This window comes from Haliotis rufescens, unplaced genomic scaffold, assembly GCF_023055435.1.
Source record: "Haliotis rufescens isolate VD_foot unplaced genomic scaffold, xgHalRufe1.0.p SCAF_2, whole genome shotgun sequence".
In the NCBI taxonomy this organism is placed as follows: Eukaryota; Metazoa; Mollusca; class Gastropoda; order Lepetellida; family Haliotidae; genus Haliotis; species Haliotis rufescens.
In genome coordinates, this window is record NW_025963890.1 from 4,328,211 (window position 1) to 4,345,788 (window position 17,578).

The 17,578-nt window shown below is 39.1% G+C and overlaps 2 protein-coding genes across 2 annotated transcripts; one reads left to right on the top strand and one right to left on the bottom strand.

Annotated features, from left to right (window-relative positions):
- Window positions 1-3,387: 3,387 nt before the first annotated feature.
- Window positions 3,388-8,123, top strand: LOC124128732. Its single transcript, XM_046492178.2, has 3 exons — window positions 3,388-3,726; window positions 4,459-4,505; window positions 4,869-8,123. Exon 3 carries the CDS (start codon window positions 5,018-5,020, stop codon window positions 6,083-6,085), a length of 1,068 nt encoding a protein of 355 aa, XP_046348134.2. The 5' UTR covers window positions 3,388-3,726; window positions 4,459-4,505; window positions 4,869-5,017; the 3' UTR covers window positions 6,086-8,123.
- LOC125382016 lies at window positions 7,481-11,731 on the bottom strand. The gene is made up of 2 exons (XM_048399523.1): window positions 11,476-11,731; window positions 7,481-9,622 (listed from the first exon to the last, which is right to left on the bottom strand). Exons 1-2 carry the CDS (start codon window positions 11,568-11,570, stop codon window positions 8,188-8,190), a joined length of 1,530 nt encoding a protein of 509 aa, XP_048255480.1. The 5' UTR covers window positions 11,571-11,731; the 3' UTR covers window positions 7,481-8,187.
- Between the last annotated feature and the right edge of the window lie 5,847 nt (window positions 11,732-17,578).

Consider the following 17,578-nt stretch of genomic DNA (forward strand, 5'->3'; position numbering starts at 1 on the left):
AATTACATAGTTAAGTGTTTCTTTTTTAAGATGTCCATGTTTTTGTAGTGTGCCTGACCATGAAGGGAAATAGTACGGTTGTCAGTGATCACGAATACATCACTTATCGATGTTCCGTTGGGCCAATGTACCTTTAAGATCTTAATTAAACCTCTGTACCATTACTTTGGCAGACAGAATCTCTCACCTATGTGACTTAAAAAAGAAATTGACATGTTGCTGTGGTAACGTCATAACACGTCTTTACGACATTCGTCAGAGGTAGCGCAAATTAGAGCCATCTGTCGGAAGTGGGTCTTCCTCCTTCCTCCTTGAATGATGCTTTTATTCAGGTAATGAGGCCACCGGCCCATTATACACGTGCAGAGCATGATGGCATACAAATGTGACAGAGCGCTGAATTATAAGATTTACAATGCAGTGTTCAAACTGTTAATATTGGGGTTAATTATATGACACAGGTATTCCCTTGAAAATGGAATTACGTTTCTTACCAGCAAGAAATATATATTTTGCTAAATTGTTGCAAATACTTTGATTAGTAGAGCTGAATAATAAGAACATTTTCTCACGACTTGGAAACATGTGATAATAATTGGGTATGAGATTAGACCGCAGATCAAGATAGAACGGACACACCATACAAAAGTGGAACTCATCTTCGATAGCACTTACAACACAGAGGGGACAGAAACGTTCATGTCTTGGTATATTATGATATCTGCCTGTTTCAACCATAAGACGATGATTGGATCCGAGAAAATTCAAGATATTAATTCGAAATAATGTTACATCAATTAATCGAATCCAGTTATTATATGAAAATTTATCCCTTACTGCAGAGAACAATTCAAGCTTAGAGTGAGTGAGTGAGTGAGTATGATTTTACGCCGCTTTTAGCAATATTCGAGCAATATCACGGCGGGGGACACCAGAAATGGGCTTCACACATTGTACCCATGTCGGGAATCGAACCCGGGTCTTCGGCGTGACGAGCGAACGCTTTAACCACTAGGCTACCCGACCGCCCTCAAGCTTAGAACAAGATTCACAATTATTGTGCAACACTTGATTTTCAATGTCTACGCTCCTTTGCCTAAACTGATGTAAGAATAAGTCAGATCTACCAACACCCTGTTGTAGCCATACCTCTGCAAATCCGTAAGAAAACAGCAATGATTTAACCTTGAGTGCCCAGCAAGCGTTGCCATTCTCTGCCCTTTTATATTGAAAACTATATGTTTTTTTCAAAATCAAATTATTATCTTGTATCAATAGTCGAAGCCAAAATTTTATAATTTTTAAATAATGTGACACTTTGACGGAGTTTCTCATCAAGACAGATTTTACAAAGCTATTTGGTGTGTTTCTACTCAAACCCAAAGTCAATTTACAGAATTTACTGTGCACATTTTCAATGTCAGGTGATGCATGGAATCCCCAAACTTCCGATGCATATGTCAAAATTGGTAACACTTTTACATCAAAAATTTTGAAACAGACATCTGGTGGCAGATATGAGAATTTACCTAGTCTAGACTGGAGGATTTGAATCATCTTCTGGGCTAATGTCTTCTGAGTTAAACTCCACGAGCCAGAAGAGGATAACTGGACACCGAGATACTTATAATTCGATACTGTGGTGACATCATCATTTCCTATCCTAAATTTTTCCTGATTTCTAAGTTTTCCTGATTTCTAAAAATGACAACTTTACTTTTATCAGTATTAATAGTAAGTTTCCATTTATCACAATATAAAGATAGTTTATCAAGTCGCTTTTGAAGACCAACAACTGACACGTCCATTAAAATAATGTCATCGGCGAACAACAAGATGAACAGTTCTAGAGTATGTAAGGTAACACCATGAGCATCACACTCCAACTCCTCGACAATGTCATTAATAAAAAATGAGAATAAAAATGGAGACAGCTGACATCCCTGTCTAACACCTGACATACAATCAAAGAAATCTGTAAGACCACAATCTAATGAAACACAAGATTTGACAGATTTATACATATTTTTAAGAACTCTAAATACTCGTCCCTTGATACCACCCTTCCATAGTTTGAAAAATAAACCATTTCTATACACAGAATCAAATGCCCCTTTTAGATCGATGAAAGCACAGTATAGTCGACCTTTTTTGTAGGAAAGATATTTACTGATCAATGTCTCAACAACAAAGATGTTATCCGTGGTCCTCCTTGATTGCACGTATTCGTCTTACATCGTGATGTGATTCAGTCACATGTCGGCACTGACACCCTGGGGCGGAGTCCATTTATGTCAGGAGGGTTGGTTGGTTGGTTTGTAGTTTAACGCCGCACTCAGCAATATTCCAGCTATATGACGGCGGTCTGTAAATAATCGAGTCTGGACCAGACAATCCAGTGATTAATATCATGAGCCTCGATCCACGCAATTGGGATCGATGACATGCATCAACCAAGTCAGCGAGCCTGACCACCCGATCCCGTTAGTCGCCTTTTACGACAAGCATAGTCACCCTTTACGGCAAGCATGGGTTACAACGGAATCTATGTCGGGAGGGACGACTGTAACAACCTTGTGGTTCTTGGCGCAGCTGAGATTGCAGATCAGTAGTGGATGAAGATGATGTAAAATCCGAACTTTATCCCTTTTTTTACTTCTTTGAGAGGCATTTAGAAGTTGGAATACTAAGTAAGGATAAGATATAAGGATGAACAACTTCTTTATTACAATTAGGAGCGACGTTTAGGTGTAGGCTCTAACACCGTTATCAAGCTGCAAGCTCCCTCATCTTGGTTTACTTCCCCCATATCCTTAGTTATCCCTAATGACCCCAATGGTTTTGGCTCGACATGCAGCGTTTCAGTGAACGAGTGAGTGAATTTGTTTTAACTCCGCAATGAACAGTATTCCAGTTATATCACGGCGTGTCAGCATAATGTGGGAGGAAAGCCCGAAGTGAGGCAGGTCTGAAATGTTTACCACGTTGGTGAAACCCACGAGATCGGTATACTGTTGACAAACTTACGCACATAATCAGGGCGATCACTGGTTTCTTGCACAGATGAGGGGACCCGTGAAGATCCGGGATAGAATAGGTCTTCATCAGCAACCCATGCTTGCCATAAAGGCGACTATGCTTGTTGTGAGAGGCGACTAACTGGATCGGGTGGTCAGGCTCGCTGACTTTGTTGATGCATGTCATCTCATCCCAATTGCGTGGATCGATGCTCATGATGTCAATCACTGGACTGTCTGGTCCAGACTCGATCACTTACCGACCGCCGTCATATAGCTGGAATATTGCGGACTGGGGCGTTAAACAACAAACAAACAAACAAACAAAAGCACAGCTGCGGGACGCGGCTCTGCACTGCGAATGGCCAACATTCCTCAGTTATGCCCCTTTACTACTTCGCCAATAGATGGCGCCAAACGCTACGGTCCTGCGCGTACTTCCGGTATATTACGCGGTTCATAGATATTTGCACGACCAACAACTACAACGAAGTATTTACGATGCCTTCGACGTGCTGCTGTGTCCCGGGATGCTGCAATCGAGGTGGTTTGTCGTTTCCGAGAGAACCCATGTTGCTGAAACGATGGTTGATAGCTATTCGGAGGAGCGACGAATCAAACCAAGGCAAGATGTGGAAACCGTCACCTCACAGTGTTGTGTGTCATTCCCACTTCAGACCGTCTGATTTCATTGCTGTAACTAGTTATGGTAAGATATTTGTGTACCTTGTTATGTTTCTATTCGTTGGCAGATTTAATTAACGTGCATGCCAATTATATTTGTTATATTTTCTTGCATTGAAATTACGAAGAGGGTTTTACGTGACTCAGAAATGTGTATCCAGTATGCAGAAATGTGAAGAATGGACGCAGACAAAATAGAATTTGTTCCGTCCCGCGGGACGCACTTATTTTCACAGATAGTTTGATTTTGTCATTGAGTTAAATTGAGTAAAGATTCTTAAAACTTCGAAGTGTGTGATTTTTTTCACAATAATTTTAGTTCCCTCCTGTCAGAGTAGGCAAGTAAATTTTAGTATTGGCTAATTCTAATGTAATCATGTTTTGTGTGTGTTTGCATGTGAACCTATGAGTATATTTCATTGTTTTTTTAAAACCAAGATAGAAATAATGTGTCATTTAGGCCTTACTATAGTAGCCATTTTTTTGCCAGTCAGTGATCATGGTTATGTTTAGGTTTGACCCTCATATATTTCATGCAAGGGCCTTTGAAATCAATTACTGGGGGTCTAGTGCATACCCAGTTAATTAAGGTAAAACCCTGTTTACCACCATTATATTCCTGTTTATGAAGTTGTTGATGTTTGACCATAACCCTTCTTAGCTTTCTTCTTTAATTTGTTGAATTGATGATTACCAGGAATGTCAACACATATTTGACGTTTTTGCCTTTAATGTGTCATGTTACATTTTCCTGCAGGTGCTTGTTTTCCACAGAGATGAGGCACAGATGATTCAAGAATACAGGTTCATGTTTGTTCACTTTTGATATGTATTTGTCAGAATAGTGTCATGTGTACGTGTTGAACTTATAGACACTTCTCTGTATCAGGCATTAGATGTATGTAATGTTGAGACTATATCTACGAAAATTGTCAGCTAATTTATATCATAATTTTCCTTAATTTAAATGTTTGTTTACTTTTCTAATGTATTGATGTGTATCACTATTATGTTCATAATGTGACAAAACATATCGTGCCAATAGAAATTTTTTATTTCCCTGCAAATTAACTTAAATCTAATCATAAAAAGCTATCTCACAACTGGTAGTAAAAAGATTGCACAATATCTGTTTGGAAAATAATAATCTACTACTGTTTTCCCCAGGGTGTACACCTCTGAGGAAACAGAGAAAACCAGATGCTGTACCATCAATCTTTCCCTGGACTGCATCAGCCAACGCACTTGAGGCCGATGGAGGATTAAGGAAATCCCGCATTGAAAGACGTGAGAGCCAAAAGAGGACATTTAAAGCAATGGATACAGATTGTTATATTGAATGTGATCTCAGTGAGGTAGCTGGGGAGGAAATAATTGACAATGTTGAGTTTGATGACATGAATACCGACTTAAACATTTGTTCTGCAGATAGTGCAGAGGTTGAATATGAAAGTACATCAGCTCAGACAGACAAATTTCCAATGCTTTCATTACAAAGTATTATGTTTAATGCTGCAGCAATTTTGTTTTATACAGGACTGTCAAACTATACAGACTTCACCTTTGTACTTGCAAGTTTGGGTCCTTGTGCATATCACCTAAATTATTTGTACAGCAAAGTTGACAGTATGACTATCAGTGTGGAAAATCAATTGCTTTTAACACTTATGAAACTGCGCCGACATAAGACTAACTTTGAACTTGGTCTTCATTTTGGAATTTCAGAGAAAACTGTATTAAATGTATGGATCACCTGGGTAAATTTTATGTATAGACAGTGGAGTGAGCTTGATAACTGGCCAGAACGAGACTTAGTGCACTATTTTTGTCCTTCTGATTTCAAATCCAAATTTCCATCCACACGAATTATCATTGATGGTACTGAATGCCCTATCCAGAAACCAAAACGTCCCATAGCTCAGCAGTCTACATACTCAACGTATAAAAATCGAAATACTATCAAAATACTTGTTGGATCCACACCAGGTGGTCTTGTGTCGTATGTGTCTCCTGCGTATGGTGGCTCCACAAGTGATCGTCAAATAGTAGAGCGTAGTGGTTTGACAGTGATGTGTGACCCAGGAGATAGTATTATGGCCGATAAAGGTTTCAACGTACAAGATATTTTTGCACCAAAAGATGTTACCATTAATATGCCAACATTCTTCTCAAAGAAAAACCGTATGTCTGGCAAGACTGTTATGCGTGATAGGAAAATATCAAGCAAAAGAGTTCACATTGAACGTATTATTGGTCTGGCAAAAACATTCAAAATACTCACTGAACCTCTTAACAGTTCAGAAACCAAATTAGCCACAGAAATAACCACGGTTTGCTTCATGCTTTGTTCTTTCAAAAAGTGCATTGTTCCCACTACTTGCTAATCATTAAAAATATCTTTGATTCCAGGCGGACGTTAGTCAGACGTAGAGTATGGAGATTTGTTTCTAATTTCTTTCAAAAAGGCCTGTTATTTGCGTTTGCTACATGATTAAAGATAATTGTTGCTAAATATTCATGAGGATAAAGTTGAATGTAACATGTTATCGATTATGTATCATGTTGAGACTAGAATGGGAATCTGTGGTCAAAAAGCAAGTTTGAAGCAAATTTACCATTTGTGTGCAGCCACAATCAATCATACTCTTTTGTCAAGGTACAAACATAAATGTGTAAGTATCAGAGATTATGATAATGTAATGCTAAACGTCCTGTTCAATGTGGTGTTAAACCCATCTCACTCACTGAATTTGTTTTACATTTATGACATCAGTGACATGAATTTAAGAATGTTGACATTGTTTGGTGCGTACTGTTACATTATCCCCTGCCACAAAGTGGGAGAGACACATTTCTTGTCCGAGCATAATTCGGAAACTGTTTCATATGACTTTATGAAACTTTGCACATGTATCAAACACAAGTTGAACTGGTGCCCTTTCCTGTTTTCCATGGCAGCAATTTGGATTAAACCCAAATACTGGTTGCTTTTATTTCACGAACTTAAAATCTGAATAAGTTGAAGTGTATATTTCTGGATCATATATCCATTATTTTTTCAATGGATACATGTTTACTGAGAAACAAATTGTAATTTATTGTGTCCCATGGCTGTGTATTCTTGTTTCATATGATACTGGCAGCAGCTAGACCGGTCCAGATATTTGGCACATCTTAGTGCTGTTGCTTCAGCTCTCTCAGATGTTATAAAAGGCAATCATGACAAGAAAGAAGTCAATGACAATGTTTTTTTATCATTCCCTCAAACAGTTCAGCTGCAGATAATAATCACATGACAGTTGTAATTCCTCAGATATAGAGCTGAAGGAGTATGCTTCAAGCAGTGATGATATTTATGAGTATGGACACTGAATTGTGATTATGTATTGCACTGCTTCATCTATATTTAGATCTTCCAACTATTAACTACTGGAGTACTTAACAGATGGTTGCCATCGTCACAAAAGGAGTTAAAAGTTAATGTCACATCAATACTATTTCAGCCATATAGCGACAAAACCAAGTTGATATACACAATTTACTCATGAATGCAAAGGTATATTTAAAAACATTTTTTCATACACATTTGGACGTAACAATATCATTTATACAGTTTTAAAACACGGGTTATAGGCCATCAGAAACCAAAGCTAGGCCACCTCACCGGGGATCATGGGGACTTACGGTGCCTCTGCTTCCTGCACGATACCCCAGCAGGATTTATGTCATTAACTAAGCCACTGGTGGTTGTGCTCAATACTAGCCAGTCAGCAATGATGTCAGTTGATTATAGCATCACATCAAATTTAAAAACAGGCAATTAATGATTCACATACATATTTAGATTATTTTTTTTTACAGACCATTTTTTCTTTCAAGTAGTTGATAATGAGGTGCCTGGTCATATAGTACTTTATCATCCAAAACTGGCTCCCACAGGCGATATCGCTTGGATGAGATCAAGCGATATCTACACTGTAGATATCGCTGCAATGAAATTACATCGGGTGAGATTCTCTATGTAACAGTAAGTATGAACTGACATCTGAGATTGTATTTATTTAGACTAGTGAATGCATCCATGTATGGGACCAGTGTGTACGTTGTGATATTTAGATTATCCAACTTATAAATACTGGAGTGATTAAGAGATGGATGCCATTGTCACATAGTACTGTAACAGTAAGTACTATATGTCTTAATAAACATCTGAGATTGTATTTATTTACACAAGTGAATACATCAATGTATGGGACCAGAGTTCAACCTGGTTTTGTCTGATGCAACTCTTTTCACGTCAACATGCATCTGGTGAAATATCATCCTTAAATGGAGCCCCGCAAGTTTTTTCATAACTTTTTGTTTGTGAATGTCCATATATGCAGAATATAATATGTTCAGCATTAAACATTGAGACTACAATTCTGTCTTTCTTGTTTATAGGGCTGATGACCATTGACACATGAGTATCAGCAGTAACTGAAATTTACCAGGAATACCTGTCGTAATCTCTGAAATAGAATTTGTCAAGTAGTGCCTTTTTGAAAAAGGTGTCATAAAATGCCACAAGTTTTTCAACCATAGATTCAATGAAATGGTCATCTCGGGATACAGTAAAATATTTCAAATCCTTCATCGTGTATACAATAAAAATGCACTGTTTTCTACCAGTACAGTAGAGCTGCCCTTGCACTTGAAAGAAATATGGCTTGCTTTTGTCAAGGGTAAGTTTTCCCTCAGATACCTTCAAATAGGGAACAGTTATCTCAGAGATTAGACGGTCTTTAGATGCAAATGGACATTTCACTTCAATGGTAGTATCATCACTGAGAAGTGAATCAGGTGAAGCTGCGAGAAATGGATGAACATCTGACACAAACATGCCACATGGTGAGGTTTTGAAACCACTTGACTTTTCAAAAGCTTTTATTGCCACCTTTTCATATTTTCTGCCATGTCTAAGTGGTGGACTTTGAATGTCCTCGAAAGGCTTAGTCATTGATCTAGCAAGTTTATGAAAATCAGTTTTGTCTGTTGCCAAACAAATTTTCCCAAAATTGGAAGAAGAAATTCTCTGTGTGTGTTCAGTTTTCCATTCCTCGCTCTTTGACTGTTTACGGGTTATTATTTCAAGGTTGGTTTTGTCCATATCTGATATTTCTGATATATTCTGGGATTTCAGGTATTGGTCAGCTAAAGATAACTTAAGATAATCATGATCATGATTAACAGCAAATGGATTTGCTGGAGGAAACATTTGAGCAACTGGAAATGTATTGACACTAGGGTGGTTCAACCAAACATTGCGGAAAAAGTCAGGGTAATTTGGCACTTGGCGATACTGAACTGGTCGTGGGTCAAATATAACATTCAATTCACTGTTGCATAAATCAAGGTCAGTCGCCTTTATGGGACTGCCTTTATAGGGTTTACTTTTATGAAATGTTTGTAATCTTTGAGTACATGTTTCTTCAGTTAAAACATCGCCAGTTGTTGAAAACTTGTGCATAGCATATAACACTGCACAAATATGTTTGCAATGTCCTGATGGACCCTGGCCTGCAGCACACTCACACTGCCCCTCCACAACAGAACCATCGTCATCAATTGCAATATCGACTTTGTAAGTCACATGCTTCTTCATTTCAGCACAGCACTCAGACTTCAGGAAACACATGTTATTAGGTTTTGAATAACGAAAAAATTTCAAAAACCTACTAGTGTACAGATTCTTGGAACTTGAACCAAGTTTCTTCTGAAAAGGCTGTAAGTAATAATTTATAGCTTCATATGCTAAAAAAGGAAGATGACTGTCACCATTTACATCCCTATAAGTTTCAACTAGGGGCAGTGTCATTTCAAACTCAGCTTCAAGTTCTGGCTCTCTCCCAAAATTGCAGTTTCGGTCATAGCTCTCGAGTCTGAAAAACATTTGAAATAAACAACTGTAAAAGAAAAAACCTAATTGAAAAAAATCACTGTAAAATATATGGACTATTAAATTATTTTTGGAGTACACAAATGTCTTAGTTTCCATTTTGTCAAAAAGTACAATTATTTTAAGAACAGATCCCTGTAACTCCAAAGTCAACAAATCAGTATTTCTGTCAGTAAGGAAGCTTAAGCCATCTCTGCATTGTTATCAGTACTAAAACTTGACTTTTGTACAGTAATAATGTCTTTACTTGCACTACAGTAATTGTATATAATTTTTTTTGTTAGAAAACAAACAACATATAATAATACGGATATTAATTTTAACACAAGAATAAGACATTGTGTCACAAAATAAAAATACATGCAGTGAATAAGGATTCTTGATGTGTTTGCCTTCGACCGGAATCGAACCGATGTCTAAAGATTACTCTGTTAGACTACCATTCAAAAGCTTCATTACATCTAATTTTAATATTAGAAATATAAACGCTGTTATGCACATCAAAGTATGGACCCATCATACTGGTGAAGAAATAATAAATGTGTGAACCTTTCACACCTGTGGATGAAATAAAAAATGTGTGAACCTTTCACACTTGAGGATGAAATAAATGTTCTAGGTGCAACGATACAGGGAGGTCACATCACAGTACATAAGGTCACATTTTTATGTCAAATTGTGTTGAAACTTCTTGACTAAATATTTCAGAGCAGGTACAAAAGTAAATTTCTAGTAGTGAATTTGAAATGCTAATTACATCATATTTGCAGTACTTGACTGACACTTGGGTGTCATAAAACAAGTAGTAAGAAACTTAATTTAGCAAGTGTAAAAAAGTACTGTGTATCATGCATGAAAACTTGATGCACCAGTGCACCAATGTATCGTTTCAGCCCTAATAAATGTGTGAACCTTTAAAACTTCTGGCTTAAATAATAGATGTGTGTACCTTTCACACTGAGGAAATAATAAATGTGTGAACCCATCACACTTGCTAAAATGAATAAAACTATATGAAAATCTAAAAGGCACTCACTGTAAAGGACGATGAACTTGATAACCCTCAGCCTTTCTTCAGCCATCGGATGGTGCAGACCTCAAGCAATTTTTAATGTTTTACAAATATTTCAGTACCTACCTCACGCTTTGTTACATCATGTTTTGGCCACAGATGAATCACAATTCCAAATATGTGTATAGCAACGAAGAAAGGGACGGGGGCATTATGATTATTTAAGATACATTTTTCGGGACATGTCATTTATTGGGGGGTGGGGAGATAGGAGAAAATGTTACATGGATTGTGTGGGGGTTGGTGAGTTAAACGCGATGCAGTCCTTAGACCGCTTCCAAGATACTATCTCTGCTTAAATTTACTATGTATATTCGTATTATTGAATGATTGCCCAAATAATTATAGAATCTATAAACCGGAAGTTATCCCAACCGCATGTAAAAGGGTGTAATATTTTGCACACTGCCAGTGAGTCATTAATTCGAAGAATAAATTATTGTGACTGACACTTACCTTCCGTACAAGATCCGTGGTCACCGCTCTTTCCCTCGTCAGTGCATCTCAAAGCGTCCTTAGCAACGGGGGCATGTTGTTTACGTGAACGAAAACTGAAGCACTTATGTTGTCGGCATTATCGCGTCGATGCTTACGTTATTTGTTTAGCGATCTCAGTTGTCTAAACTAAACATATGTTCTACCAATGACCATGATACCAATATTGCACTGTGTAAAGTGACAAAATGGGGAATAGTTACTGTTACATTCTTATAAAATAACTGCTCAGTAAGAAAAGCCGAGAAACAGCAATATCAGAAACTTACCGTTCTATCAGATCGATTTTTCTTCCTGACACTCGAGCACCTCGTGCTTTGAGCTCAGTCTTCAGTTCGGGCAACTTCCAGCTTCCGTAATTCATGATAGAAATAGGCCTTCAAGTACTACCGGCTGTTTACAGAAAAGCAAGTGGGTCAATGTCGACTGAAGTTTATATGTTCCCGCGGATACAACGATGAATGTTGGACCGTAACTACCGCAGCGCCGCCAAGCGGGCAAGGGGGCGCAACTCCAGGAATGTTTGCCATTACAGCGCTTAGAGGATTGTAGTCTATCGTAGAGACCCTGAAACAAATGTATCCAATACAGCCCATGCAAGTCTATAATGTTTGGCAAGTCTTGATTAAAATGAAGTCTCTGGGCTCCGTGGTCTAATGGTATTGCGTCCGCCCGGAGAGCGGAAGTTGCTGGGTTCGATCCCCGGCCGCGTCATACCAAAAGACGTTAAGAGTTGGTACTTATTGTTACCCTGTCTGGCGCTCGGCATTAAGGTGTTAAAACAAGGACTGGTCGGCTCGGAGTCAGTATACTGTGTCTGAGTGGGGTATCATGTTAAACTGCGGCATGGTATCACAGTGGGCTAGCAATATAAATCGGCATCAGTCAGGTCAAGTACAAGCAGACACACACACACACACACACACACACACACACACACACACACACACACACATGTGCATGCACGTCGCTATAAGTGCAAAAATCTTGGATGTGACGTTAAACCCCATTTAACCTCACCTTACCTCTTGATCATGACACGGCTGTTCAAGGAAAGACGACTCGGATGCAGATGGAGGTTTTCAAGATAACGAAAGTGTTCTCTCAATGAAAGCCGCTGACACCGAAAGGTTTTAAAAGCTGTTGTTTGAGTAAATGCCTTATTGGTAGATCTATGCTAGATAACGTTTCTCTCACCAGGCTGACAACACGGTGTCTAGGAAGTCAAACACAAAAGTCACATCTACCCCAAAGATGCTTTGTTTGTTGTTTGTTTAACGCCACACTTATATTTATAGTAATATTCCAGTAATATGATGGCAGTCTCTAAATAATCTGGACCAGACAGTCCAGTGATTGACGTCATGAGCATCGATCTACGCAATTGGGATACGAGGACATACATCAACCAAGTCAGCGAGCCAGACAACCCGTTAGTAGCCTCTTACGATAAGCACAGTCGCCTTTTACGGCAAGCATGGGTCGCTGGAGACCTTTTCTACCCCGAATCTTCACGGGTTCCTCTAAGATGTCTAACATCAGAACGAAAGCTCCTGTACCAGGCACACCTGGTGTTTATCCCGCACTGATCGCAGCCTGGGTGACAGTTCTGTCTTCAGTGACTTGACTGATGATGACGACCTTTGCTGTAAAGTTCGTCCCGGATGACATAGGAGACTGTGTCCGGATTCTGGAGCATCAGGAGAGTAAAAGTTGGGACTCCATATTCCATAAAAGAATGATCGATGTCTGTGACATTTTCTATAAATTAGCTGTTGTTTCACAACCCGAGGATTTCTTACGTATAACTAATCAGCGTACTTCGTACTGTGGATCCTGACAACAAAGAGTTTGACCGACTGGTGTTCCATACATGACATATCAGTGAATCCCACAACGATTGACATGACGTCATTTTCAATGAGTCCGATGTTGACTGGGGGAATGCCCCGGTCATCTGATCAGTGTACATTCAATTTGTAATCTCAGCTCCCTTGGGAACATACAACCAAATCATGGGTCTCGTTATGATATTCTCGTGTGAATTTCTACCCACGGGACGTATCGAACGCTACACGAATTTGTGGTTTTCGTGACATAATGTCTCTAAAGCCTAATTGATCGTGTAGATGTCACAGAACCATCTTACCTTCACGCGCACTACAACACTGGTGCAATCCTCTCTTATGAACGGGGCGGTGAGGTAGCATAGTGGTTAAGCGTTTGCTCATCATGCTGAAGGCCCGGGTTCGATTCCCCCCCCCCCAAAAGCCCATTTCTGCTGTCCCCGCCGTGATATTGCTGGACAATTGCTAAAAGCGGCGTAAAACCATACTCACTCTTGTAAACGTGTGCAGTGAACACGTCTTACCATATTTTACGAGTGCTTCCTTGTGATGTTATATTATATTTGAATGCTGTTTGTTGTTTAACGCCGTCCTCCGCAATATTCCAACTATATGACGGCGCTCTGTCAGTAATCGAGTCTGTACCAGACACGCCAGTGATTGACATCATGAACATCGATCCACGCAACTGACATGCAATCAACCACTGACCACTGGATCCATTTAGACGCCGCTTACGACACGCATAGGTTGCTGGGGACATATTCTATCCAGGAATCCCAACGGGTAAATCATCTCTCAGAAAGAGTAAAATAGACGGGTCATATTGATAGACACGTGGATTATAGACTTTGCGATATGTATGATGTGTGTGCCATTATGCTATCACCTGCATTCATCATCATACTCATCCTCATCAATCCTCCTCCTCATCATCAATCATCATCATCATCATCATCATCACATCATCATCAACCATCATTAACCATCGTCATCATCATGATCATCATCAATCATCATCATCAACAACATCATCACCATCATCATCATCAACCATCATCATCAACCACATCATCATCACCATCATCATCAACCATCATCATCATCAACCATCATCATCATCATCAACCATCATCATCATCACCATCATCATCATCAACCACATCATCATCACCATCATCAACCATCATCATCAACCATCATCATCATCATCAACCATCATCAACCACCATCATCATCATCATCATCAACCACCATCATCATCAACCACCATCAATCATCATCAACCATCATCATTACCATCATCATCATCATCAACCATCATCATCAACCATCATCATCATCATCAACCATCATCATTACCATCATCATCATCATCATCAACCACCATCATCATCAACCACCATCATCATCAACCACCATCAATCATCATCAACCATCATCATCACCATCATCATCATCATCATCAACCACCATCAATCATCATCAACCATCATCATCACCATCATCATCATCATCATCAACCACCATCATCATCAACCACCATCAATCATCATCAACCATCATCATTACCATCATCATCATCATCATCATCATCAACCATCATCATCAACCATCATCATCATCATCAATCAGTTGGCCTATGGTCTGAATGGTTCAAAGACTTTAGTCTTCCTCTCAGTTTGTGATAAATGTGTTATGTAACTTGTGCATCAGCCAATGACGTCTCAGGAAAAGGGTCTGTGGAAACATAACGGCCCTCGTGGTAACTATCAGACACATGTAAATGACTTGAAACAACAGACACGACAAATTTAATAAAATTGCAATTCTTCCTGAAATTCTTTGTTGATGATTCGCTGCAACTGACTGATATTCTTACAACTCATTTGGAAGACAGCTGTTACCGGGTGTTACTGAGTTTTCGATTCCAGGAAATTTCATTTGGAACCGACGTCATAATTGACATTGTAAAATTCAAAAGTTATCAATAATTCAACCATGAATTTACTCGATTCTGATTGGTCAATCAGAGGCTATTAAATCACAATAAACCCCCTCTGATTGAAACAGCTGGTTTGACGGCCGCATCACCGCGGATGTTAATATAATATTCATAGAATAGTACTATTTTCAGTCATTGTCGGTAGGCATATTTAAATAATTATATCTACAATTACAGGTTACAAAATACACAGATGCGGTTACTACAATATTCAAAGGATGTGTGGCAATACATTTCGTGCAGAAAAACACGACAGAAATCAACAAAGGGAATGTATTTACGTTTTGGAGACACCAGAGAGCTTGGAATTTTGGCGCTTTTCGATATACGACTGTGACGTCATATTTTTTGCGTCACAATGAGCGATATGACGTCACAGAGGTGACGCGCGATGTAGAGCGAGAGACTTGCAAAGCTTGCTTTGTTTTCTTTAGGGATGCCCACCTCATGTAAGCTAACCAGGTTGCCGTGCTTATATGCTTTCAATGCCTGTCATATGTTCGAGTGAAGTATAACGGTTTAAACAAACCATATTTTGTTCGGTGATTCCGTAATTCAGATCGATAACCCACTCAAAACACTGAACTCAACCCATGCCGCTTCACTCAGTATATTTGCTAACACAAAGAGTTCGCGTTTTATTTAGTCATGGTAGAATGGAGATAAACATACTGTGTTTTCAATGTAGAGCTAGGTTAACTGGAATACTGTTCAAAATGACCAAACCAAACTCACTCACTCACAAAGGCCGCAAGATTTCGGGGATCCAATCCGATTCAACAAGGTTTATAAACCAGTCAGATTTAAACAGTGTTCACGGACCCCATTATCACGACTATAGCTATCTCGAACTATTGTTTTATCGTACGTTCGAGTTATTCACTTGTGATGTAGATTCTTACGGTGGCCCATAAGGGACATGGAGTCTGTTTTTCAATATTTTGATGTTTAACTTACTTTTATCTTAACCTTTTGCAAATTAACACAATCTGCCATACAATATGTGATAAATCATGTATAAAAACATCCGAAAACATAGAAAATGTACTTTTAAGTAGCTTTTGAGTCGCTGAAATGTGAAGTGAAAATGTCAAAAACTAAAATGGAAATGTCAAAAATACAAAACGAAAATGTCAAAAACTAAAATGAATACACAGAAAACTATTTCCACCGCGGAGGAAATAGTTTTCACCGCGGTGGGAATATTTACACCGATGTAGATTCTACATATAATTTATCAATTATACCTCTCTTTGAAAAGATTACAGTCCAGCATGAACTAATACTGACAGAAACTATGAATGGCGAAGTCAAAACAACGAGTAAACTAATGATCCGTCTTTATTTCATGACCGAATTGTTGAACAAAACTATGACAAAAACTGATTTATTTTTTACTCGTATACTTTGGAATGACGGAGAGTTTATGTGTATTAAATGACTAAGCTGGTTGCAATTGGTCAAATTCAGTGGAATAAACGAAAGAAATGGCCATTCTGGTGAATTTGATCGGTCGTGTCACGAGCTGTATTGATTACATTCGAAACTGAACTCCGTCTTACCGGGCGGTCGGGTAGCCTAGTGGTTAAAGCGTTCGCTCATCACGCCGAAGGCCCGGGTTTGATTCCCCTCATGGTACAATGTCTGAAGCCTATTTCTGATGTCCTTCCCGGTTATATAGATTGAATATTGTTAAAAGCAGCGTAAAACCACGGGCACTCACTAATTAAAACATTGACACCTTCAACCGTATCATCACACGCTCCCACACACACATATTATATAAACGAAATTCTGCGGCTCTCGCTCCACCTATTTGAACAAACCATAGGTTCACGGGTTTAGTGCACTAGTCCGTCAGGCCAAAGGTTCGCGTTTCGATTTTTCATATGGGAAAATTGTGTCCATTCCGTAATTACAAATGAAGCTTGAGGGTTGAGTAAAGCGAATGATTTACCGAGTCAGCCATACGAAATGGGTAAAGGACGTCGGGAGGAATCGGCAGTGATTTCCTTAACCTAGTTGTGTTACCAGATGAACTCATGCATGAGAGAGCTCGTTACAGCTTCTTGTAGCCTGCAGTCGATACTCGAATAGTGCCAATTGCGAAATTCGACACTTGCAAAATTCGACACCCTCTTATGATTACATGAATGATGAAGTTTCAAAGGTGTGTTCCATCAATGATTCAGATGCCGCATCCGCAGATGACCCAGTTCCCCCGTCAGCTCCACTTTAAGCAGCAGCAGACTAGAGGACATTGCCTCTGATTAAGCTGTGCTCATGAAGCGCCACTAATGCTTTGGTACCAACATGTTTGTATGTGATTTGTACTGTAAAACAAATTTGGTTAAATTCTTTTCGAAAGTTTACTTCCTTACCGGATCCGCTAAACGTCACGTTGGGTTCGAATCCCTGACGCTCGATCGTGATTTTGGTCTGTCAGAACAACAGGTGAGGTGAGGTGAAATTGGGTTTAACGTCGCGTTCATGATTATTTTTTTATAGCGACGTGCATGC